Source organism: Fukomys damarensis, unplaced genomic scaffold (assembly GCF_012274545.1).
Source record: "Fukomys damarensis isolate Sample0158 unplaced genomic scaffold, DMR_v1.0_HiC HiC_scaffold_33, whole genome shotgun sequence".
Taxonomy (NCBI): Eukaryota; Metazoa; Chordata; class Mammalia; order Rodentia; family Bathyergidae; genus Fukomys; species Fukomys damarensis.
In genome coordinates, this window is record NW_022900945.1 from 31865896 (window position 1) to 31893889 (window position 27994).

Genomic DNA, 27994 nt, shown 5'->3' on the forward strand with positions numbered 1-27994 from the left:
TTACTTAGATATAAATTTAACATTCTTCTAGGCATCTATGAACAAGACTGTAAAACTACTGAAAAGACATTACAAAATTACTGATCTAGGAAAAACATCCTAAATCCCTGTTGAGGACCTTATCACTGTAGAAATGATAGTTTTCCACAGTTTAATCTGGGTATTTCATTTCACTCAAAGGCCAGTAGTATTTTTAATGGAACTTGACAAGCTGATTCAAAAGTTTATCTAGAAAACAAACAATATTTTGTTCAAAAGGAAGAGAAGAGCTGTTGCTATCATTTAAGAAAACATAGAAAATCTGATTTGAGTGCAGCATTAACACAGGGACAGTTAAATCAAAGAAAAAGAATAGAGGATTCAAATTTATACACCTGAGAATAAATTGGAATTTCATTATTATAAATGTAGAAATTGAACTCTGGGCAGTCCTCCTGCCTCAGACTCCCAAGTGCTGGGATTACAGGTGTGCATCACTACACGCAGCCACAATATACAGTATGTTTCAAAAATAAATATATAAAAAGACATTTTCCAACCAAGAAAATAAAAATTAAAACAGCAATGATACAATTCCATGCCATTAGATGAAGAAAAATTGAATAAATCAGTAACAGTATCTTTAGCAAAAGGAAAAACATTGATTGTCATGCACATTAAGTGTGAATGCCAGCCTGATCTAGTTTGGGTGGAAATGGGGTGAATTTGATAGAATCCATCCAGAATTGTGAGACATTCCCCACCAATAAAGAGTGTGTGCGTGGAGTGCTGCTGCAGGCTCCCAAGTCAGAAGTCATCCAAAACTGGGGCTGGCTAAACCAAGCACAGCACGCCCACACAGAACACATGGAATAATGCGGAGTCAGAAAGGCTTTCAAGTCACATGCTTTCCAAAAATATGGGTTATTAAAGACACATATATAAGACACCATGTATTTTAAAAATTATAGATTTTTTAAAGGATGCTAATGATTATTTCTGGGGAGAGCAGAAGGATTGGTGGTGGGGCAGATGTGGAGGCTCTGTAGACAGATGTCTGATGAATTTGTCTGTAAACTACACCTATGTAAAAAAACCCACAAGCATCCTTTATTCCTCCATCCCCAATACAGACCAACACAAAGAAAAAAATCATTTTCAATTTAGTTTTTAAAATTTTATTTGAAAAATACAATACACAGCAGAGAATTATTTCCCTCTCTACTGCTCTTTCACAAAGGAAACTCTATGATAAATGTAAGATAATTGGCTAGCTATATCCTGAGAAAAGAGAGGCCCAGTTAGAAGTAGAATGGACAAAGTCTGTCAAAGAAGGTTCACCTCTCTTTTAACATAAAAGAGCCTTTTAAGTTATCTTAGGAATCAGATAAAACATGTGCAGAATTTCTGCCGTGCAGACGGAGACTACTGAAATTTTCAGGTTGACCAATTTATACTGACCTGGGCCCCAAGTAAGTAGAATGAAAAGAATATGTCTTTATTAGAAAGATATGTTTGCCCGTCATACATGTGTGTGTGTGTGTGTGTGTGTGTGTATACATATATACATTTTGTCAAATGTACTTTTCATTATTCTTAGTAATAGAATCATGGTTAAAGGTCTTATGTTTTGCCTGGTTTTTGCCTTACTCACATGTATCTTTCTTTTTTTCCTGGTTTTCTTCATAATAGAGTCATTCACTGAGCAATCTTGGATCTATAATGTTCAAATATTAAAAGTGACCTTACTCTGATTCTAGGTTAAATCTGGGCTTTTTGAAGAATTTACAACTCCTGTATTCAGACCAGGTTTAGTGGAGTACAAAGATATAACACTGACATAGCAATTTATAGCTAAGGCTTCCAACAGGAAAATATTTCCAATTGAATCCTTAGGAAGCTGATGTGGAACCAACAGAACTGATCACTTTAGGAGCCTTATGGGTAATCCAGCCTCCTAAAGCATTATGATCACCCCTCACTTCTGATATCAGTAACTGAATCCCCCATCACTGCTACTCTTAAAACATTAGTCTCTGAAGATGGTCAGAGTATTCAAAACTTTTTCATGTTCTAAATTTCCAACAGAATTGAAATGCTACAGAGATTTGTGATTGGTAGAAATATAGGTGTACTTTATTTGGCCCTAGTAAATATTTTAAGCTCTAGCATTGGAAATGGACAAGTGGCATCCATTTTGGAAGCAATGGAAAAATTTTGGTGCTATCTGATTTCTATTGAAATTACATAGTGAATTAAAAATTCACTTTCTTTCAAGACTAGAAAGATTTGTTTGAATTGACTGCTGCTCCTATAAGCCAAAGTTACTCAGGTTAGCTTTAAAGTTGGCAAGGAGACCACTGAGGAGCTCATCCTCTTCCTTTCTATGCTGATTTCTACCCTTAATTCCACATGCTCATTGTAAAACACCACCCTCAGATCTTCTGAATGGAGTCTGAGGTCTGTAGGTGAGGGAGGAAGGAAAGACACTTGGTTCAGGCTTCATTTTTATAAAGGGCCTCCGCTCCAGGCTTTCTACATCAATTATTTACAAATCAGATTACAAATAGGTTACTATGTCATTATATATTTCAAAAGTGTGCATTCTTAAAAAGTAAACATTTAAAATACAGCAGTTTTGGATCCCTATTTTGGTATTTCTGCATTTGTGGAAGCACAGGTAGTTGCCTGGGACTTAACGGCCTCTCAAAGGCCTTGATACCCAATGATCACACGACAGCTGTGGCATGTGGGAAATGTTTGGGGTCCTATCTAAATTTGTTTTTAACACTGCCTTTTGCTAGTCGTGTAGGATCAGGCGTGTTGTTTCACCCTATCTTGGCTTCATTTTTCTCCTCTATGAAATAAACCATACTCGTAATATTTATATGGGGTGACTGTAAGGATTCAATGAAATCATAAAGCAAATGTATTTCAGACTATAAAGTAATATACAAAGGCAAAGTCAAATACATTAATTCTATTTCTAGCAGTTATCTAATTTAAATTGTGTCAGGGGTGGTTCTTTTCCATTTGAATAACGTAAAATCTGGCCCTGTAAAAAATGTTTAAGAAAGGGGCCCTTCGACTGCATGTGAGACACTGTAGTCCATGGAAAATTATTCCATCATTGGCTGGATTTACTCATTCAACCAATCCTAAACACTGCCAGCATTCAGAAACTACAAATCAACAATTAAACCACAACTGTAAGGAGAAAAACTCCAAATAAATAATTTTTAATTATGGTACATTACTTATTACAGTAAAAATTGGCATTTTCCCCTTCAAAAGCAGAAGCACCAGTCTTAGGATATATAGTAGGAATGGTATTTTAAGTGACATATAGCATAATGTGCAAACGTTATTTTAGTAGTATAGGACATAGGAATTTAAAAGTAATTTCACACACTGAATTCTGTTAGAATGGGGATAATGTCATGCTGAGTAATAAAATAAAAACCCCCATGACTTTCAAAGTCCACTTCAAATTAAATATGATATGCTACTGAAAAGATAACAAGAAAAATTAAAAATTTAGCCCCAAATAGTGGCTTTTCTAATACAAATGTGACTCGTGTCAAGGTTACTTGTTACAGTCTCAGAGATTTTTGAGAAACTAAAGTGAACACTTGATTTAAGAATTAATTTGTTCATCTGATCATCTCATTTTATTGAACACCTACTTTGTGCTAGGTTTTCTTGTAGGTGCCAGGGATACAGAAAAGGAAGACACAGTCCTGCCCTCGAGGAGCTCACAGTCTAGTGGGGGACACAGACACACTGACATTAATTTTAAAATTATAAAAATTATTAGACAAAGTTATAAACTTTTTTAAAAAATCAAACATATTTGGGGTGTTATGAGTGGATGGTAAAAAGAGATGATGTCCAATGCGGGGAGAAACCGTCTGCTTCAATATCATGTGACTTCCGCGAAGGCCGTGATGTGGTTCTATAAAAGAGAAAAGAAATGAGAAAGTGAGAGCCTTGGGAAAATTAGATTTGTCAAATATTTGCAGCCTTTCCACATAATCACTAGAAGAATATAAAACTGTAGCCTGTGTATATCTAAGTTGCTAAAACATACAGCATTATTCAACCCAAGTTGGTGTGGTGTTATGCAATTTGTGCTGCTAATTATATATTTTATTCAATATTCTCAATTAATGGGATAGATGAAAATGTTATACCTGCATTATTCAAATTTAACACTGGAATTTTGGGAGATAAAAATGGCAATGCCAGACATGTTAACATTCTGCTCCAGTGTTAATGGAATTTTAATGCTGCATATTGGAGTTGCATATTAATTACTCCCCGTGAGACAGATGGCATACAATGAGGCCGTGAGATTCTCAGGATGAAATGGCGTTTGTTAGTTGACAAAAAATCTACTTAAATACCTCATTTTTGTTGCATGAATCTGGACTCCATACAGGTTGCAATCTGCTTTTTACTGCAACCATAAGATTCTTTATAAAGCCCCATTTTTCTGTTTGTTTGCTTATTTTCTTCTTAAGGCAATGAATTATATATCAAAAAATGCTGTGGAATGGCTGATATTTAAATAGATTCAGGTATGCAACAGTCCATGTCATGACTGCTGAAAAATGGCAGTGACAAATGGATGTTGCATAACTAATTACTTTATAGGATTGTAATCTTGAATTATGGAATTCTGACAAGATATAACATGAGTAATAACCTCAGCACATGGCAGCAACTTTGTGAAAGCACTCTGTTACAAGAGACCTATTTGGAATGTTTTTCATGGTAGTTCTTGGTTCATCATAATACAATGATATTAGAAGCAGAATATCATATGTTGAATGTGTGCCATAAAATTTCTCCAACATACAGTCAGCTCTTTTCAAATTAAAATGTTTTAACTAATTAGAATATATTTAGAATTTGTGTAATGAAATTAAAATTCATTTTTATTGAACTTAGGTATATGAAACCACAACTCAAGATTATTATTAACCACAACGTAGAACAAGTGTAGGCTTGACTACTGAAAAAGAATATTAGTAGAATCAGAAATGAGCATAGCATGATTTTAAATAACTACTGAAAACCCTTTAATAACTTTAATTTCCCATTTTAAAAATGTTATGATGCAAACCTTGGGAAATGCAGCAATTCATCTCTAAGTCTTCTTGATAAAGCTCAGTCAGGACTTTAGGACAAGAAAGACTTACCAGAGTTGTACAGTGTACTAAGACTGAATAAAAGTGGTAAGAAGCCTGGGAAGAATACAGTTTTACAGAGTTTCAGTTTTACTTCCAACGGTCCCATGTGGAACTGAAATCAGTAAACTAAGAAGAGACAAAGAGTGCCTCAGTACCGAAGTGACATGACAGTCACACCCTGCCTAGGACCCAGGACAAAATAACTGCCACAAAAATGTTAAGATAGAATTTGAAGACCAGTCAAATGGTGGTTTCGGAATAGATGAAGAAGAGCTGAGAGGAAGAGAGGAAGAAACGATTTTTAAAAAAGAGAGAAAACTAGATGATACTCCAAAGACCCATTGGTACAGGCCTAAGCATCCTGGCTGTTGATCATGGGCTCATTTAATTTCCTTAAGGTACTTTTAAGTGAAGAGGAGTGAGACAGAAATAAATACTAAAAATACCAATAAAGCACAGAAATAAATTAACAAAAACAAAGCAATGATGAGTGGCTGTGGATATAGCTCAGTGGTGCTACCCCTGCCAGCCAAATGCAAGGTCCTGAGTTCAATCCCCGGTACTGGAAAAGCAACAAACAAACACCACTGATGAGCAATACCAAGCTTGATAGCAGCAGAGAAGAGGCAAGTGCATTAGAACAAGCTGGAGAGAGGAACACAGAAGGTACAGAAACTGGTGAAACCATGTAGCTTGATGCTTCATCTGGGCATACAGGAGGGTTAAAAAGACGCTAATCATGAACAAAGACTTATGTCAGGCTTATGTCAGGACTGTCAATCAGAGAGAAAACCATATGTGGTTATTTGAATGCCCTGCCATTTATCCTCAATGCAACTGTGGGAAGCAGAGCCCAGTGAAGTGATTAGGCCATGAGCACTGAGCCCGCATCAGTGGGGTGATGACACAGTTGTGCGAGTGGGCTCCTTACAAAAGGTTGAGTTCATTCCCCATGTTTCCTTTGCAAGCTCTCCCTGCCTCCTTCCTCCCTCCCTCCTCCTCTGGACCCCTTACAAGACAACCTACAATGTGGGAAAAAGTTTTTACCAGCTGCTCCTCAAAGGGCTTGTATCTAGAATACATAAAGAACTCAAAACAACCATTCCCCCCAAATATAAAGACCCGATTAAAAAATGGGCATCAGAAATGAACAGGCATTTCTCAGACAAAGAAGTAAAAGCAGCAAGTAAATATATGAAAAAATGTTCCACATCACTGGTCATTTGAGAGATGCAGATGAAAACAACACTGAGATTCCGCCTCACCCCACAAAGAATGGCTGCTATGAAGAAATCAACCAATAACAAATGTTGGCGGGGTTGTGGGGAGAAAGGAACCCTTCTCCATTGTTGGTGGGAGTGCAGACTGATGCAACCACTGTAGAAATCAATATAAGATACCTCAAAGAGCTGGGACTAGAGGTGCCATTTGATCCAGCCACCCCTTTGCTGGGTATCTTTCCAAAAGAATTAAAAGAATCATATCACAGTGATATATGTGCACCAATGTTTATAGCAGCACAGTTTGTAATAGCTAAAACTTGGAAACAGCCCATTTGCCCATCCGTTGGAAACTGGATAAAGAAGATATGGTTTTTCTATAAAATGGAATACTACTCAGCCATAAAGAATGAGAAATTAGATTCATTCATAGGAAAATGGATACATATTGAGAATGTACTCTTACGTGAAATAAATAAGTCACACATGTGTAAATACCAAATAGTTTCTCTGGTGCGAAAAACTATAATAGTACATAAGATCCTAATGAGATAATTGACAATGTGAAATAGGAAGAAAAGGGCTAAAGGTGTAGAGAAAGTGGGAAGGGTAGGGGAAAGGGAATAAGGGAAAAGAAAAAAATATGAGAAAATGGAAATGAAGTGTTTTTAAAGGGGAAGGGAAGGAGGGGGTGAGGGATGGCAGGGACAAGGGGAAAAATGAGAACCAAGACCTGTCATGTAAAGGTACAAGACCCTAATAATGAATGTAACTGTACTGTACACCTAGAAAGTACCAATAAACTCAATGAGAAAAAAAAAAAGATCACAGAGCTATAGAAGATCCTCCCCAGATAGTGCCCTCTAGGTCTGAGACTTCCCAGCCTTCAGAAATGTGATACAAAAGATTTCTATGCATTGTAAACTGACCATTCTATAGTATCCTGTTGTAGACACCTTAATAACAATGCATTGAATATATGTATTGTAAAAAATGCAAAAATTCGGTCTTGCCATTTAAAATAATATTTCAACAGCCACTAGCTTGCCTTTCATTGACCATGAATTCCAAATGATATTCCCTTCTCTTTGTGACAAATCACTACCACATTAAAATTTAAGATTAATGGTTTGTCTGTAGATAAACTACATTTTTAGATCCCAGGTTCTGGAAGAAACTCTTGTGCTTTTTAAAAGACTCGTCTTTGCCATTTCTCACCACCTTGTTCCAACCTGCCAGATGATAGCCCCTCCACTGGAAAGAGGAGGTTCCATTTAGGGCTTGTCACCTTAAAGTGTTTGTGGTGAGCAGAGAGACAGATGAAAATACACATTGCATGGGGAAGGGACAAAGAGAAATTTAATAATAGGCTTAAGTACACAAGTGCACAAAGAGGACTGAGGCCTTCTGTTTATCAACTTCACTTTTTAAGAGCAAAGGAACCTATACTGTAAAATGAAGGTGATGGAGTCCTTCTCTCAGTAGGCTTTAGGCATTTTTCTAATGTAAGGGTGAATTTCCCTGAAGGTATGTAGTGAAAGAACAGATAATTATATAATAAGAAGATATTATGTTACCATGAATTAGACTATTATTCTATATTATTCAGCTGACATTAGTGAGGAGATAAATACATAATTTGAAATACATTATACAGACATCATAATTCCTGTGCAAGGTATTATGATGTTGCTTACTTGCCTATCAACATTTTTGTCAGAACTGCATTTAATATTTTCAGGTCCCCTGTTTGACCACTAATTAATCTGTATAAATTCTTAATATGCGACATTAATCTTCACTCGCAGGTCACAGAACAAACAGGCAACAGGTAACCCAAAATCTCATGCATAGGAACAGTCATATAATTTATCAGCACCTGGTGCTTTTCTCCACCGCACATTCAGAGGCTTATAGTGGAAAGGGCAGAGCTAGAGTGCAGGTGATAAAGATTACAATATGTCACATAAAGAAAGGTTCACTCAGATCCACAGCAAACCAGTGAGCAAAATACTGAATCTAGTCCTTGAGCGCAGGGATTCCATGGAAAAACAAGCATTTTGTGTCTTACAACTGTTTGGGGATTTTAAAATTTGGAAAATTCTGATGTCTATAGCATGTTCATTTTCAATGTGTCAAGTTATATGTGAAAATACTTAATTTACTGTGTATGCTATAACTCTATAGAAAATGTACTCTATAGTTAATAGCAAGCATGCTATTTAGAACAAAACTGTCATCTATTTGTAACACAGAGTTTGATATCTTGGTACCTGATAAAATCTGCCACTCAACATATTCCTTTTAAAAATAGGAGGCAATGAGAAATGAGGACTTGTAAAAGTGTTCAGAATTATAGCTATAAACAAACTTTAGTGAGCCATTATTAGGGTTATTTGGTTAAGCAATGCTAAATTCACATTGAATGAAAAATAAAATATACTTGAAAGTCTGATAATAAGAATAACCAAGCTGTACAGTTTCTAGCCTGTTTTTGGTTAGAGTGGAAGCCTGCACAGAAGGACACATTTGTTTCTGTATTTTCCTTAGCTTTGCAACCCAACTCCCACACCAGTGCGCTTGAGCGCACATACGTTTATTGCCTTAATTGAAGATGTTCACAGTGGCTTATTCCCATTATCCAGTTGAAGAGCCTTGCAAGACAGTCTTTAAAGGAACTTCCCTGTGAATTTTCTTCTTGACCATTCTCAATAGGCTGATGTTGGGATACCTATGAAACGTGTTTTACATATTATTAAAGTATTGACTTCTTTTCTTAGCCAAGGTACGAGCTTATTTAAAGTTCTATGTTGTTACCTTGTTAGACATTAGCATTTGTGCTAAGTTTAAATACTGTTTCAATTCCACTCTTTCAAGGAAGTTGATAATAAAAAGATTTTGTGGTTTAACAAGAGATTGTCAAGAGTCAGCTTAGATTTTTAACCTAAGTATAAAATGGGATCCGTGTACAATGTCATTAACTCCATGGGTTGAGTCCCTGGCCTTCTCGATAAGGAAGCAGTGGGGGACATGCCTTTGCTGTCCAGTAGTTTAGGTGGCAAATGTCTGAACATGGAACTGATTGCAAAATAAATTTTCACAAGAAATTTAACCTCATGAGGTTGCTTTCTCAGGCATGAAATAAAGCTAATCCTATTTTAATCGACCTCCATGAAGGTTAAATGAGATTAAATGCACAATGTTCTTCGTCCTTACTGAAACATACTCACTATTCATCTATAGTTTAGAAAAACCACAGAAGTAAGCTGAAAGTAAAGTGAAAAAGAAAGAAGAAACAGTAAGAAAAAGGAATCAAGATTTTAGAAAACTTTTTTTAAATTTCATAACTAAAATTCACCAACTATCCATTTGATCATAAAGTCCACAATTTCACAAGTTTGTAATTCTCATATCCAAACAAACTTTAAAATACAAATGTCTCTTAGGTCACCGGTGTGAACTCACTTGGTAGCAAAGAGCTAATCTACATTTTGCTGCACACCCTGCTTTGGTTACAAAATGATCCTCCAGATCCCACTTATGTAACAGAGTAACAAATTTCTAAAATATACACTATTGTGCATCCTTAAAAACACCTGGCACTAACGATACAGGATGAGGAATCATGGTCTTATAATTCAATCAATCAATGGTTCTGATGTAACAGATTCGCAATTTATACTTTCATGAGGGAAGACGGATGGGTGTCAAAACCCCAAATATAGCCGCTCTTTTTTATTTTACCATTTGCTTCCTAACTTCATTCACTGTCTCCACAGAGGACCGTCAAGGGGCAAAAGAAAGAAAAGAGAGGGTATAGGAAAGGGAATCCATACTCTAGGACCTAACCTTGTCACAGTGATGTTTTCCTCCTAGTAAGTTGTGTAATTGTAGGGCACTTTTGTAAAAAAAAAAAAAAAAAAAAAAAGTTTGGGTCTATTTAAGCAGAAATGATTAGTGAAATTCAGATTTGGAGCTGTGAAATTTATTGTAAAATTCGTGTTAAGCAATTTCTTGTTATTTAGAGAAGGGGGATGTGGAGACATAAATGCTAAAATTTGAAAGGAAAGGGTTTCATCGAAAAAGAAGCCTTGTGGGACCATTTCTGTCCCTGCAGTGGTCCTCTCCCTCAGTGCAGAGTATTACATTAATTCAGTTTTGTTTCCATTCAGGAATTTCCTTTTTGTACTCTTTGGAAAAGGCCTTAATACAACTTTATGAGAGGATCATTCTCCCTAGAGAAAGAAGTCTTGAGGCGGCTTTCTTTGATAAGCTCATTAAACCAAAGTGGGCAAGTTTTTACTGGAGCACTAACTACAGATCTCCCAAAGTGTTTTCAAATCCTAAGGAGCCAAAGAAGCTGAAGGCTTTCCACACCAAACCTTTACGGACATTAGTTCTCATCCAGGGTTTTATGTAAGGAGCTTAAAGAAAATACTGATGCAGCCCCGGAAATTTAGATTTAATTGGTCTGAGACATGCTCTGATCACTGGAATTTGTAAAGGCTCTCTGGGTGATTCTAATATGCCGCCACTATTGAGAGCCACTGCATCAGGAGTTCGGCTGGCCCAGATGGACCTAGGGCAGGTGCTGGCTCTATCCTCAAATCACCTCCAGTGCCAGATACAAGGTATCTGATTTGTGTAGTCCAGATGGGGAGACTCAAACCAGGGCCTACTGGATTGGAATCTCTTGGCCTGAATCTCAGAAATTTGCCATAAGAAATTAATTAGTGAAATAAGCATTGCCAAGAGCACAATATCAATTCTTACTGTAATGTGCTACTTTTCACTGGTTAAAAAAAAAAATTGCCTGAAACAAGCAGTAGTCCTGAATGACCCTGAGAAAAAGCTTTGTGTTCAAATCCTTTGGAACATTTGCACATCATATGCCTTGCTCCAAGCTTTTCAATACATAAGAAGGCACTGAGAAAGAGCTGCTGCAATAAAGGCTTTCATTTCACCTAACTCAATGTTTCCCCAATGTGATACGAAACTTCACGTCACCAAACTGATAACTATTAATGTACTGAAAGAACATAGTGGATGCTTTGCACTCCAAGTGGAGTCTGTCCTCCAAGTGACTAATCCTGAGTCATGTGATGTTCCTGTCTACAGTCATCTTATCCCACACTCCTGGCTACATTCTTCATTTTTTCAATTCTTTTATTAGTGCTTGTTTGCACTACATAATGATCACACTCCTCATGAGGGGTTGGTATCTGTACTTTTCACATCTAAGATCTCTTTGTTCAACCACTTTCTCCTACTCTCTCTCCATCTCTTGGTCCCCTTCCTATTTGCAAAAGATCTATCCTCCTTTTCCTACTATCTATCTTTTATTTGGATTTTATTTACATCTTGGGTTTCTCATATAAAAGAAACCATGCAACATTTAACCTCATGTGTCTGATTCATTTCGCTTAGCACTATGGTCTCCTAGCTGTATTTTTAACAATTAATCTTGCTAGGAATATAAACTCTTAGTTTACTTCCTGTCCTACCGAAACTCACACTACAAAGTTTCTTTTTGCATTAACTGCTAATTTGTCCACCTGCTCTATAGTTTATACTGTTATTATAAATTCTACCTTAATGACTCTCCCTCCATTGCTCCCTTCCCTTCTTTTTTTCCTTTTTCTTTTCTATTTTTGTGGTATTGAGGATCCAACCCAAGGCTCTGTGTGTGTGCTAAACAGGAGCTATACTACTGACTTACACCCCCAGTATTATGGCTCGTATATGGATATCCCCTCAAAGCCTCATACACTTCTAGGTGGGGAATTTCAAAGATGACTAGATGACGATGTGTGATTGTGGATTAAGGGTGTAGTACTAGAATAAAGAGTGTAGGTAATGAAAGGCCCACCCTGGATGTGAGTGGCACCAACAAACAGGCTTACAGCCTGTGTGAAATATAATGGGATGCAAACAAGGCAGGATTGCGGTTTCTGCTTGATTCTTTGCTGCTGCCTGCCTGTTGCGGACTGCTTCTCCACTGCCAGGTCCCTCTGCCATGCCACCCTGTCTTGGAACCAGTCAACTATGGACTGAAACCTCTACACATTGTGAGCTGAAATGAACTTTTCCTCTTTTAACTTTGTGTGTGCAGTATCTTGTCTCAACAATGAGAAAAGTAACTAAGACACCCAGCCCATGAATTTTGTTTTCCACCCATTATGGACCCTCCGCTTGGTCATGTGAACAGTCTTTAACAGCATCCTCGAGTCTCTGCCATCAGCGGATTAGTAAAGCACACTTCTGGGAGAGTCAGAGATGTGTGGCCTCGAGTCAGTATCTGTTGCTGGCCCCTTCCACTTTGACACATCTGCCTGCTCAGCTTCTTTGCCACCATGTGCTGAGTATCTTCACTACACCGCCCTCTTCAGCCATGATGTTTCTTCCCTGGAGCCAGCTGACTCAGGACCGAATTCCCTGAATCCGTGAGTGAAAATTAACCTCAACTCCTGTAAGCTGTGGGTGTCGGTGACAAGAAAGCTGACTAACACATTCTATTCTTATTTTTTGTTTGTTTTTGTTGTGTTTGCAGTGCTGGGGATCAAACTTGGGATTTTGTGCATGAGAAGAAAGCACTCTGCCCCTAAGCTACACCCCCAGCCTAAATTTTCAAATTTTAAACTATATATACATACAGATTGTTTCCTTTTTGATTGATTCCTTAAGCAACACAATAAAAAACAACTTTTTTTTTCTCATAAGACTAACTTGGGTCATTGTTTAATTTACTTTCTCACTTTTAGTCCAAATTTTGCATTTTTTTTCTACAGAAAGTTTTCGTAGTATTGTGGTGTCTCTGACTGATTTGAAAGCCTCAATACAGGTTGTAAGAATGACCTACCCTAAAGAAACAGATCTGAGAGAAGTGTTGAGTGGCTGTGAGATCTTTCTCTTTATAGTAAAAAATGTTGTACATAATGTATACAACTAATTACATATCCATTAAAAATAAATTTTAATGTATTATTGTTTATTCTTTCCTTAATGGATTAATGAGTAATATAATTTTGGGGTGCAGTCATCAACTATATATTAATTCACACAAATAAGGTGAGAATGCTTTTTGTCTACATTGAAAACTGAAAGAAACATTTATAAAAGATCTACTAAAAACTGTGGAAAAACTGGCTTTTATTCATTGTGGAGTGTATTATAATTCATAAATAGTGCGAATAAGAAAAATGACATATGTTTATTTTCATCTTTTCCCTTTTTGTTCTTCCCCTATGCATCACACCTTCCCTACACCTTTAGCTCCTCTCTTCAAATTTCTAAATGTCAGTAATCTTATTAGAATCTTATTCATTGTTGCAGAATATTCACACCAGGGAAACTGTTTGGTATTTACACATGTGTGACTTATTTATTTCACTTAGGAGTATATCTTCAATATGTATCCATTTTCCTATGAATGAATCTATTCTCTCGCTCTTTATGGCTGAGTAATATTCCATTTTATAGAAAAACCACAGGAGGGGGTGAAGGGAGGGCAGAGGTAAGGGGAAGAAATGAGAATCAAGACTTGCCATGTAAAGGTACATGATCCCAACAATGAATGTAACTGTACTGTATCCCTAAAATGTACCAATAAACTCAATAAAATAAAAAAAAAGAAAAATGACATATGGCAAAGTAATAACAGAATGTGCTATTTTAATCCTAATAACAGAATGCTATTTTAATCCTAAAAATGTTAATGCTCATTGGAATTTTTATGCTTCTCTTTCAGTTTATTTTTAAAAAACAAAATTAAACAAATGAGAACAGAAGCAAACAAATATTGATTTACTTCAAATATTTTTTTTTTTTTTTTCAAATGTTAATGCTCATTGGAATTTTTATGCTTCTCTTTCAGTTTATTTTTAAAAAACAAAATTAAACAAATGAGAACAGAAGCAAACAAATATTGATTTACTTCAAATATTTTTCATAAATGTTCAAAGTTTAGATTAAGGAATAATGCCTAAAATATGAATATACAACACTTAGTTTCACTAAGTACTCTGATATTTAAACACTAATAAAGCTGTTTTGACATGATCCTATATAATATTTATATTACAACTCAGCATTTATAACATTTATATTACAACTCCCTGTAAAAGAAGGATTTGCATTATAGAAAAGCAACTGAACCCTAAATAGATTGCCAGAGTTATTCATGCACAACATTCAAAAAAACCCAGAGAGATTATCACAGGGAGCATGGTAACATATAATCATATTTGTCTTGGCAAGAACCACAGGATTGTTTTGCTGTTGCTATGGCACTAATGTATGCAACATTTTATGCTGTAATATTTTTGCCACATGTCCTATGTATGAAACAGACAATCTGTACCAACTTTTAAGTTCATTAAATATTTTGTAGGGTTGTTCTAGTCTGAATGAAGTCAAACAGAACTTTCATTAAGGGAATTCTATCGCTGCAGGAAGAAGTTTGTGTGATGTGTCCATTGTTCACTGTTTACCTGTGACCTGTTAATTCCAACAATCACCCTACAGAGAACAACTATCACTGTATCAAGTTTTAGAGAAGGAGGAGGAAGAGGAGGAGAGGAGGAGGAAGAAGAAGAGGACAAGGATGAAGAAATGGTTATCTATCTCTACCTAGTTATTATGTAAATGAACTTGGCTTCAAACACAGGAATTCCAGTAGCTAAAGGTTGACTCTCTTTCCATCCCCCTATCTGATTAAATTTCAGCTCATGCTTCGCCTTGATTTCTATAATCTGCAAAAGAATCAAAGTAAAGGTCAATTGCACATGCTTTCCTGGGACATTGTAAATTCTCTTAGAATTTCATTATCTATATAATTTGCTTCTGCAGTTGCTACAAGAATGAAATACGGTAATTTCCATTTGTAATTGTTTGTTCTCTCTATGACATTTCTAGAGCTTTGGATTGTCATTACTGCTTACAACTTTTTTTCATCTAATGCATCTGTTAAGCAACATGTTCTTTGTTGGTTGGTACAGGTTAATGATAAGTTCCTTACCCTGAATATAAAATTAAGTTTACTTCTAAACTATAGCTGTCACTACCTTCTTTCTCTTACTGGCCAGGAAGACTTTCTTTTGGTTCAGCTGATCAAACTAATATCAGCTAAGGAGAAAACAATACCCGGATTTGCATGGAAAATAATTCTCAAAAAGTATTTCATGTACTTGACTCTATCGACTTGAGCTTTCAAGTTATTCCAAATTATCCATAAGTAGCTACAGTAGTCTGTTACAAATTTTAATAAGACTACCTAGATACTAATTCTTGTTAAATATATTGAAATATTCCATTATCTATTAAATTCTTTCCACCCATATATTTATTTTTAAATGGGTTTGTTCTCTTGACAGATAAAGGGCCTCGTTCCTTCGATCTTCTAAATGGCATCAGTTAAAATCTATAATGTGCATGCTATTTTCCATGTGCTGACCTAACACTGACCTATGAATGTCAGCATCAGGCTTCAAAAGAGAAGCAAAAGTGAGGAAAAGGACTAAGTCCTGAATGCTTGGGTGTGGGCATGATGCAGCTTGACCCAAAAGAACCACTTATGGATAGGTCCCCCTCAGAATTAGGAGCAAGAGAAATCTGTAAAGAAGACAGGAACACAGTGGATGAGTCAGCAAGTTCTGAGAAAGGAGGGAGAGGTGGCTTCTCCAGCACCTTCTAGTTAGCAGCCCATTTCTACTGTGAATCATGGGGATGGCAAGATAACTGCTCTGGTCAAAATCAGAACCTGACTAAAAACAGACTTTACAAAAGATACCTGGGTAGTCAGAATGATAAGATGGCTTTATTGATACCTGGTCTACATCATGTTAGCATTCAACTGAAGTTTTATGATATCCTTGGAGATTATTTTGTTCTTGGATTTTATCCATTGTTGACCTTCAGTTTATTCACCATTCTGAACATGTTCCTTCCTTAAAATTATGGCTCCCAGTTGCTCAAAGGGTAAATGTCAACTTTTTGAGCCCATATGAATGACTCCTGATGAATTCTTTATCCAAAATGACAAATGGCCTGGGAATTTGGCTCAATAGTTCCTCCACCTGCCTGGCAAGCACAAGGGCCCAAGTTTGATCCCCGGTACCAAAAAACAAACAAACAAACAAACAAAAAATAACAAAGAATACCTTTCTATGTAGTTATGTCCCATGTGTATTTAATTTTAATGATTTGACTATTCATGAACTTTACCCATTTTTCAATTAAGATGTTTTAAATATTAAAGACATCAACATTTTGACATGTGGGTGGTTTAAATCATATACTTGTGATTAAGTTTTCCTACATTGTTTCAAAGTACTCTCTGCAACATTTGTTTTTCAGAATGCTTGAATTTTTTTTTTACTAAATGGTAGGAAAATCTAAAAATTCTTAGTTTTATACATTTGCTGGTGTTATTTAACTTATGTTTCACTTTGTCATCATTATATTATTTTCCTTTGTTACCTATCTTGTTTTAAAATAAATTTTATAATTGGCAATATTTCTATTATTGTATTTTACTATAGCTTAGCTTCCCATCTGACATGGCATTGCACACCTGTAATTCCATCATTTGCAAGGCTGATGCAGGAGGATCACAGTGAGTTCAAAGCCAGTCTGGACTACATAGTGAGACCTTGTCTCAAAAAAAAAAAAAAAAAAAGGCTTCCATTCTCTTTATGTCAGTTCACTCATCTCATGACTTTCCTAATTTGAGAACTCTAGACACTGGTGCATTACTCAGCTGGTAACTATTTTCAGGTGACTTTTTATGAATAGCGTAATTGTGACTCCTGGCATAGCTGACATTTTGAGGTAATCTTGATATTTAAATGATGTTTTGAGTGGGACTAGAGTTCTTAATGTCGCAAATTCACTTGTTGAAAACTCCAAAGGCATCACTCCATCTACCATAAGTGGAATCAAATAGACCTTACGTCTAATGTTATGGAGGATGGAGGAAGAAGTCCGAGGCCAATATGGTGTTACTCTTAGGGAGGTAGCTTCCTTTTCTGACCTGGTGACTGTACAGTTCCATGATCATACTACGCTGCATGACACTGTCAGAAACTCAATGGCTTCTAACAACAAGTAGGTATTTCTCCTACTACATGTTGCTGGCTGGGTTCTGTGGTTCTGTTCAAGCTACACCTTGTTTGGAGGCCTGCTTCTCGTGTCTTTCCACTCTGGTCTAGGATGAGGGGACCATCATTATCTGGAAGAAGGCACAAGATAAATGTGGCTCTGTCTGATGAGTCATTTCTATTCCCATGCTACTGATCATGCAACTAGAACCCTGTGCTGAAGGAAGGAAGTACTTAGTATTGGAAACAATAAGACTGTCCACTATAGTATTTGTAGGGTTCATTCTTTAGTTGAAATCCAAACACTTCAATGAGGAATATCTAATTTCTGCTATCTAGTTCAATTTTACTTTGTGTCTGGTTAAAATCTCAAATTAAGGCTTCAAGTGTTTGTTTGGAGGAAGAGTTTCCGAATGTACATCTGTGAGTGTTGCTGTGGCCCCACTTGTCCTCTTCTTCAGAACATACAATGCTTCATGTGTTAGGTTTCCGTGGTATGTTTCTCCGCATCTATTATCCTACCTTACCTCAATTTCATTCTCTTGTTCTTAAACCTGTTGTTAATGTATGTGGTTGGACTTTCTTCAGTGTGGATTTTCTTCATTATGATTTTTAGTATCGGTTTTACTCTTTCCTTGGCATTGTTTTTTTTACATTAGTTGCTTAATTGTATTAGTGGTTTTTCACCTCACACTTCGCATGATTTCTTTAATTTCCTTGACTGTGAAAAGGAGATACCATCTATAATAAATGTAATTAAATTTCTTACGGTTAATCTTTGAAATAAGGACACACTTTCTTTCTCTCCTGTGCCACAAAACATTTCAAAGGATTTAAGTTCTTATCCTGATTATTCATGCTTGAAGCAGGATAGATTTGCTGTGTATTTTCCTGAAATGAGTGAGATAGGATTCATCAATGATCTTGTAACTATTTCCATGAATAGCGAGGAAATTCTCCACGTAGATTCTGAGTGCAAGAGCTGGATGATATAGTTTTAAATCATCATTTTGATAATTTAGTAGAATGTGAAAAGAAGTTGAGGCCATGGGCATTTCCAGGAAGGTAATTATATTTCTATACAGTGTTATCCCCATGTTTATTTATTTGTCCAAAAACAGCTCTTCTACACAGCCTGACTTATACTCCAGAAGGATGGGTGCAATCCTTGGAGGTAACTGTTTTCTTTGTTTGCTTATATTTTTATGTTTTGAATAAAAGTAACTGCACATCCAGTTTTGAGTACCCATTCAGCTTAGGAATTACTTCATCTAGTATGAGTCTATGTTAATAAGAAACCTCATAAAAGGAAAGCTTCTTACCTGAAGCCCTTTTTTGGATAAGTATTAGCCTATCTTTAAAATCTGTCTCAAAACGCTGTTGGTACAAGATGTTGAAATCCTCTCTAAGCAGAATGGATTCCTCACTGCCTTAGAACTTCCTCCTGTCTCCCAGCATCACATGAATTGTTTGTAGGACTGCAGAATTCTAGCTACTTCTGTATGCTCCTTGTATGCTGGCAAGTAAAACAGCTATCTTTGGGGGGAATTCTTTATTTAACAGGATACCTTGTAGAAATTCCCAACATTATACTCTATCTAGTTCTCATTCTTGGAGATATAGCTATTAAGACATTTATTCTTTCTGATACAAAGCACTAAGGAAAGTGAAATTGTAAATGGCTCCATTTCTAAAAGGAGAACAAGAACTGTTTCTTGGACTCCCAAGGGAATTTGATGGTTCATGTTTCTGGAGCCATACTGAAGGCAGCAACACTGAAGATTTTCTTTGGAATGCCTCAGTCCTTGAAGGAGGAGCCAGAAAAATGTGTTTGCCATGAAAAAGTGGAATGGTCCATGAAGGGTTGGCTCCCTAGGTCCTTGGGTAGGTGGGAACATTGTAGATCCTGCACATAAGAGGTGTTTGCACATAGCTGGCACATGGGACCTCAGGGCTGACAGGACCTACGGGGGGTATGGCTGCAGTGTGCCAAGGAAAGCAGACCCCATGACACAAGGGTGTAGAATCTACCTGCAACCAAGATTCCATTCCCATGCTTAATTTGGCAGAGAAAAATAAACCAAACATTTTCAGAAATGTCATGTGAATCGGAAGGAAGGAGTACAGAAATTCAAATTACTCTAAAGGAATCTCTTTCATGGGATTTTGGTCAATCTAAGCACCTCAGTTTGCCAATCTCATGAAGAAGCATAACCAAGAGCTCAGAAAAAAAAGCTTAAGAAAACTGAATAGTGCTTTAAAATTGTAATTGTTCTTAGATATATAGTTATTCATGAAAAGTATGAGATTTCACATGTAAACACATGGAGAAGAGCACACAGAGAGGAGAGAGGGAGGATGAATGAGAAAAGAGAAGGAAAAGAAAGGTTGAGGAATGTAAATAGAGTCATGATCTACTATCTGAGCTGTCTAGGTGTAAGCATTGTTTGATATTCATCTCTCTCTCTCTCTCTCTCTCTCTCTCTCTCTCTCTCTCTCATCTCCCTTTCTCTCTATCTTTCTCTCTGTCTATCCCTGTCTCTCTCTTATCTGCATACTACTTCCTGTGATACTAGAAATAAACATCTCATGTCACATTTTAAATAACTGGCTTCATTTTACATATAAACACATTATATGTATACAGCGGTTCCTCAGTTCCTGAAAATTTTTGTTTGTAATTTGGTTCACAAACAAAAAAAGCGTTTTGCAAAATTTTGATTTTGTTTGCAAACTATGTTGGGTGACAATGAGACTGTGTCCATCTATCCCATATAAACACAAACATGGCCATCGTTTCCAAATTTGTGGGACAAATTAACTTCATGAACCAACGTACCACTGCATATGCATATATTTTTTCTTAAAAACCTTTTCTATAATTGGAGAACTTTACAAAGCTTGAATTACTTTCTTCATTTTAACTCTTAAAAAGTAATCATAATAATTGGTAATTATTAAGAATATCATAGGTGCCAAATGCATTTTTAACTCTTTTACTATTTTACTGAACTTCATAAGGACCAATTTATGAGAGAAAAATAGAGTCACTGAGCATTTCAGTGAGTTACCTAAAGTAAAATATCCCAGCCAGTTCACCTCCAGGACCCCAGAAGTACCATACTAACATACACCAAATTTCTTTAGAGAAAGGAGCCACCATTGCTTTAATAATTCACTACACATATACATTTAGGCTTTTCATGATGTTACATATCAACACATGTAATATAGTTACTGGTAACAGGAATATTTAGTGGACATTGAGATATGAGGGACCAATTTCCACAGATGGCTCTTTTCATAAAAACTAAGTGTAATAAATGTTCAGATTTGCATAGCTTTCAGAAAAAGCATGGCTTTTCCTCATAAACTATGGTAATTAAGCATATGACAAACTCCCTATAATTAAGGGATAAATTGCTGGCATAAAAATAAAGCATGCTTGCATGCTATAATTACTCTGTAGCTTATAGTTTATCAAATATGTACTTTAAACTAAAAGGTTATGTAAGTACATAACTTCTAAAAGAAACCCTTTGCATTTTCCATACAAAACTGACAACAAGAAAATCATAGCTTGGTGTAGTAGTGCTAAAACTATTGGCCATGCCTAGGGACCAAACTTTAAGTAAGGCTTCCTGTGTCTCCTAACTACTGTCACTACTCAGCAATGATTAAAATCAAAGTGTTTTGGAAGAATTTTGCATTACTTTATTTACCAATGTTAACTATATCAAAGTAATGCATATAATGTATACACTCCTCATGGTGTGAACAGGAGCAAAAGCTATTGCAGGCTACTCTTCAGTGCTGATCTTCCTGTCTTTCTGGCTGATGAGCACACATAATTATTACAGCACATAAGGGAAGCCTGGGCTATTCCTCTTCCATTCCTAGCATCTCACTTCTACTCTACCTGTGGTCTGTGTGCGAGTGTATGTGTGTGTTTTTGTGTGTAGGGGCAGACTGTGCCCAACATGGAACAATCAGAGAGGGGGCCCACACACCCCAATAAAGTGAGAGTCAGTCAATTAGAAACTATCTCCATTCCCCAGCTACCAGAGCAAAAACAAAACACCAGGATTGGACAAGAAGCACAGCAACAAAACTAATAAAAGAAAGAAGTTAATAAATACTTATATCTGGTAATTTATTGATTCTAATAGAATTGTTTCCTTCTACCATTTAATATTTTAAATTTTGCTGTAAATAAAAATAAATTAGCATAAAATCAATGGGAATGTTAAATCATTTAATATAAGGAATAATGTAATAGTCTATAAAAATATTTGACAACAATGGAAGCTACTAAAATACTGCAATGCAAACAAATATGGTAGAAAGCAGAAGACTGATTATTATTCCAGTAAGTTTCATAGGGATACAGACTCTAATTGTTACCTTGACTATTTTCTTCAAAAGATGTTTAAGATTTTTTCCTTAATTCCATTTCTTTCTATATTTATTAAGTTAAATGAGATCTAATTTTGTATATATTATCTGGTTTTATAACACCAATTTTTTTCACATTTGGTATGTGTCTCATAGCATCACACTGTATAATTTTTCTCTGTTACTTATGGATGATGTGAAATTTGAAAATAAACACTTGGAAATTCAATTTCTTAACTGTAAATGGGAAATTTATTATAATAGTATATCAGCTAAGCTCCCACAGAAGAGAAATTTAAACAATCAAATGGCCGTGCTCGCTTCCACAGCCCATATACTAAACGATTGAATGGCTCAGAAAAGAGAGCAGTTCATTCCTTTTTTGGAACCATCTAGTAGTGCAGGGTGGGTGTGTGGACTCTACTCTAGGAGTTTATCTAGTCACCCAGGCTGGCAGAGTAGACTGGTCTTCTTGAAAGGGCCTTCCAAGATGGCTTCAGTCCTTAGCTTTTTCATTTGGTGAGTATGGGTAGAGAACACCCAGACAGAACCTTTAAGGAAGAGCACCAAAGACTGAACTTATGCCTTTTGCTTATGTTTCATTGTTCTAAACTAAACACCTAAAAGCGAAGGAAGATGGGAAGTATAACTATACCTGAGCAGCTGGACCGGCATAGCTATAATTGAGGGAGTCAACTAAAAAGGAAAAAGAGAAGATAGAATATTGCTGGACTATGAGTAGTTTTTGCCACTATACTGAGATTCAGCTTTAAAAATTGTTATGAAGCCTGATAATATATTTGTAGAGCACAGAAGAATTTTTGTGGAACTTAGAAAAACCATCAGCACGGTTTTTGACATGCACTTATGATTATTAAATGGTAGCCATTATTAGTACTGGAATCATCGTTATTATAATTAATTAGCATCTCTAGCCTCACCTAAATGCTTGAATTTTCCTCCATAGGATCACAAGCGATTATTTAGCTATTCTGGAACTACTTCAGTAAAAGGAAATAATTGATTGCTCTTAAAGTAGTCATTGCAATTGAGGAAGTTCTTTTTTCCTTTTTTCCAGCCATTACTTATCTTTTTAAACGCACATGCTTTTCTTTTGTCCTGTTGGTGCTTCCTGAGGCCTTCTAGAACAATTTTCATTAATTCATCTTACAATAGTCTTTCAGGTACTTCTAGAAAACTATGGCTTCTTCCATGAGTTTTCTTTTTCTCTAGTCTAACTAATCATTTTTGTTCCTCCAAAAGTGTCTCACAATCCATGATTCTCAATCCCTTCACCATCCTGTCACCTTCATTCACTCATTTAAAGCATACTGAGTGTTGGCTACTCCATTGTATCAATCTCCATTTGAAAAGTGCGTTGCCAAGGGCTGTAAACAGTATTCCAAATTATTCTGACCAGAAATGAGCACAGAAGATCTTTGATCCTCTCATTCAGGATATCAGTTTCCCTTAATGGGACTTAAAATCATGGAGATTACTTTGGCAGCTGTATAATGCTGTTGACACATGCTCAGTTGTGGCCTGCAGTCCCCACTGAGCCTTCTTCATCTGTGCGATAAACCTAAATGCACCCTAACCTACACAAGAACTTCCTTTTTGATCTAAATACAAAGCTTTTCCTTTCTTTCTAGCAAATTAATTGTACCTTACTGTATTCTCTCAAGAACTCTTATTCTTTCATCCAATTATGCCTCAGAGATTCCCACCCTCTATACACCTGATTAGCATGTCGCTGAGCTCCTTATCTAAAACAATGATTAAAATGTAGAAATGAACAGAGTTGAGAAGCCATTAGTAACCTTCGGGGAAATCATTTAGTTATAAATGCACACAAGCACATCAATATTATGAGACATATCTGTTTACAAAAATCTCAAGAATAGTTTTTGTTAAATCTCTGGCTCTGTGCTCACTGTCATGCAAGGTGAGGCCGTGGACCCCTACTCAAAATGCTCCGTGGTCTGGTTGCACCCAGCCCATCTGAACCCTCAGTGCCTCCTCCCCCAGCAGAGTATGCCTGCTGTTTTCCTGCTGCCAGGCCTTATGGAAAACTGTGATTTCTTCCATGAGCTTTCTTTTTCTCTAGTCGACTCATTTTTGTTCCTCCAGAAGTGTCTCACAATACATGATTTTTAAGCCCTTCACCATCCTGTCACATTCATTCACTCATTCAAAGCATACTGAGTATTGGCTACTCTGTTGTACCAATCTCCATCTGAAAAGTGTGTTGCCAAGAGCAGTAAACTGTTTTCCAAGTTATTCTGTAAGTTGAGGTTCAATAAATGTTTATTGAGCCCTGACTGTGTGCCAGGAATTATATAAGCACTTTCTGATAAACATGGAGCATGGAATAAAATGAAAAACTTTATGCAAGTAGTGCATATATTTTCAAGTGAAAGGATTTTATTATTTTGTCTGTGTGTGAAAGCTATGCACCATATTTCTCATGTGGAAGCAGTGCCAAAGTGCTGCATGGATTCCACTCACAGGACTCAGCTCTGGGCATGAGGGATGCAGACAAATGTTTTAAATGTGATAAGCATTTTTCCAAGATAATCTATTCAGTGGCTAAGTTCTTGCTAAATAACACATCAAACTGTGAAGTTAAATAAATCAGCAGTAGCCATGCAGGCACTCTCCGGAAACATGTGCAAAACTAATTATCAATTTGCTCTAGACAACAATGACATTTTAGAATTTAAACTAGGAATCACCTGTAGATATGTTACCTTTTCCAAAGGTCTTTCTACTCGAGGGATGCTGATCATTGGCATCTGGGCCAGATTATCCATGTGTATATGTTCACTTTCTGGTTGTCTTCCTTTGAAATTATTTACCACACACACGACCTAAAATTTCAAAATTAATTACAGATAAGTAAAACCTGTGACTACCACCCTTTTGATTAGTATAATACATTTAGATATAGTAATAAAGTATAAAATTACTTAAGAATTATATGTATGAACTTTGCACTCAGATTTATTTCATATAAACTTTAATAGCTAGTCCAAAGTAGATAGGTTCAAAATTTATCAATTAGTATATAGCTCAATTAATAATCACAAAATCATCTCACTAAAATTTTTATTATAGTTAATTTTCAAATCAACCCCAAAATAACAACATAACCTTATAAAAATTCATAGCAAACTAACCTTTCCATAATGTGGCAAAACTACAACTCAATTTAAATGCTAATTACTTTCCATTGTTTCAAGATTATTACATTCATAATAAATCTTTTACAACTGCCACTCTAATTCAGTAGCATCCTTTTAATTAAACTTGTTTATTGTCTATTATTATGCCACATATACACTTGGCATTTCCACACTATTTTATTGGGGCTACTACTGAAATAGATGACCCTTTGCATAAAGGAAATTGGCCCTGGTTTCAATTGATTATATAAGAGGTGAAAGAATGTGAAGTAAACCAGAGATTCTCATATTTTGTATCAATAAAAATAGTTTTAGCATTGTGAAAAATGCTAATTCCTATGCCCTCCATTAGAGTTTTTCACCTGGTAGATTAAGGATGGACCTAGGAGTTGGTATTATTAAATAGATAACATGAAATAGGAAGAAAAGTCTCAAAGGAGAAGGGGAAGGGAAAGTGAGAGAGGTAGGGGAAAGAAAAGGAGTGAAAGTAATAAATATGAGAAAAGGAAAAAAATGGAAACAAAGTCTTTGTAAATAGGGAGGGGTGGAGAGGTTGAAGGGAGGGCAGGGGAATGGGGAAAAAAAATAAGAACCAAGACCCAAAAAGTAAGGAATGATAAGGGTCTGACTATGGGTTCTTGGTAAATCTGCTGTCAAATAAGGCTGCTGGCTTTGCAGCCCCACCAAGGACTCACAGATACTGATTATTAAGGAGATAGAAATTTTTGTCTGGAAACAGAAGATAGATAGTATTTTTGGCTTTGTAGGCTTACAGCTTCTGTGGCAACTACTCAACTCTGCCCTTCTGATACAAAGTAGTCACAGACAGTTGATGAAGGGGCACACTAATATTCCAACAAACTTTCTTTGCAAAAACAGACAGCAGGTCAACTTTGCTTTGTAGGCTGTAGTTTGCTTATTAATCACTGTCAAAAACACAAAGGATGTAATCACGAAATTTACCTGATAGTTATGACAAAACAAACAGTCATCTCACATCCATCCCACAAAATACAAACACATACATATATGTTTTCTATATTTCATTACCAAATAAATTATTGGAAAGTTGGATAGAATAAACATTGCTAATGAATCTTCTGAAGTAGAATTTATTGAAATGCAGTAACTATGTACATAGACATTTAGAACTTATGGAATGAGTTCTTCAGCTGCCTGCCTGCCTGAGATCACCCAGTGGGTGCGCAACCTTCCGGACTGTGCAACACAGACCCAGCAAAGACCCAAAGACCCCGGAGGGGGTCTCTTCAGCTGCCTGCCTGCCTGAGATCACCCAGTGGGTGCGCGACCTCCCAGACTGTGGGACAACAGACCCAGTAAGGAAGGTAGCTGCACGGGCGCCCTTGAAACACCCCCACGACCTTCACCCCCCCTTCTCAAACCTCCCAATTGGGCCAGTCCTTAGACAAACTCTGCAGAGGCATAGGTTCTCATGAAGGGTAGTTTTCTGAGCTCCCAACTTTGAACATCTTTAAAGAAAGGGCAAGCAGGGGATGGTTCTGCATATGGCTGTACATGTAGTATAATATGAGAACAGAGACAGTCTGAAAGAGGCCCTTCAAATTCTTTTCTCTCTCTCTCTCTCTCTCTCTTTTTTTCTTTTCCTCATTCCACACTAAAATTTCTTTCTTTTTTCTATCCTCTCTCTCCAACTCAGTCTCTTGCTCCACCATATTGTCCCTCATCTCCCTTTTTATTCTGGCTCCTGCCCTAACTCAGACTTCTTCTTTTATTATTTTTTGTTTTTAGGAGGGGTTTCTCTTTATGTTCTTTTCTCCAGTCATTTTACCTCACTCATGGCTCTGTACCTTCAAGGGAAGGCAAGCACCTGTTATTGTTAAGGGAATATATTCTTGTCCTTATTCCTGCACTCTCTCTATCCCCCCTGAAGCTAATAGCTTTGTAAAGATAGTAAGGTAATTCTACAACCTCTGGATTCACTTCAAAACTGCTCTAAATCTTTCACTTATCTAATCCTCTCGCTCTAAATCTAAACCCCCATCCTAAATGGTAAAAATGCTATATTGAAAAGCATATTCACTGCAAACATACTATGGGCTGCTTCTTGAAATTAATTTACTTCACATGAGTTAAAGGTGATACATTAATGCCTACCACAAGTGGTCAGTTTGCAAGCTGTGCCTGATCCTATTGGGCTGCTGAATGTATCAATTGGAATAAAGAGTTGTGATTGATTTAAAGAGTTGTTTTCTCTGATATTATGAAAATGAGGATGTCTATCAGTCATTAGAAACTCAAAAGCTAAAACGCAACTATATTAGGAAGATTTAAGTAATACCCAGAAACTAAAGAAGGACAACCCAACAATAAAAATAAAAATGAGAAAACACTTAAGCAAGACACAAAAACAGATTTCCAGTTCACCAATGGCAAATAGTAGGACAAATGAGGATGAAAAGTCTGATAGTGAACCAACAGGACTCCCTGGACCCATAGCACAGGAGGTAACAAAATTGATCAATCAGGCTCTAGAAAAATTCAAATCAGAAATAATTTCCCAGCTAACCAGAGAGATGATGAGCAAAATGGAAGTCATGATTCGAGACTCTAGAGCAGAAACTGACAAAAAAATAGATGAGCTCAAGACTATGATAGAAGCCATGAAGACTCAGCATAAGAAAGAAATGGAAACAATGAATTCCCAACAGAGGAAAGAAATGGAATCCATAAAACAGATTCAAACAGATATCCAGGAGATTAAAAACTCTATTGAAAGTGTACACAACAGAATAAAAGATTCCGAAGATAGAATTTCAGATATAGACGACAGGATCGCAGACAGTGACCGTGAAATAAGAGGTCGCTTAAAAACAGTAAGGGATCATGAGAAATCAATCCAACAACTCCTAGACGATACAAAGAAAAATAACATAAGACTAATA

General features: G+C 36.4%; 1 protein-coding gene across 1 annotated transcript in view; it reads right to left on the reverse strand.

Annotated features, from left to right (window-relative positions):
• Positions 1–1217: 1217 nt before the first annotated feature.
• Positions 1218–27994, reverse strand: part of Plppr5 (phospholipid phosphatase related 5) — a 113929-nt gene continuing 87152 nt past the window's right edge. The window contains exons 6-8 of the mRNA XM_010639923.2: positions 24621–24755; positions 22541–22581; positions 1218–3934 (exon numbers count right to left, since the gene is read on the reverse strand). Of these exons, the coding sequence (XP_010638225.1) occupies positions 3841–3934; positions 22541–22581; positions 24621–24755 (270 nt within the window). The 3' untranslated portion in view covers positions 1218–3840. The remainder of the gene's footprint in view (positions 3935–22540; positions 22582–24620; positions 24756–27994) is intronic.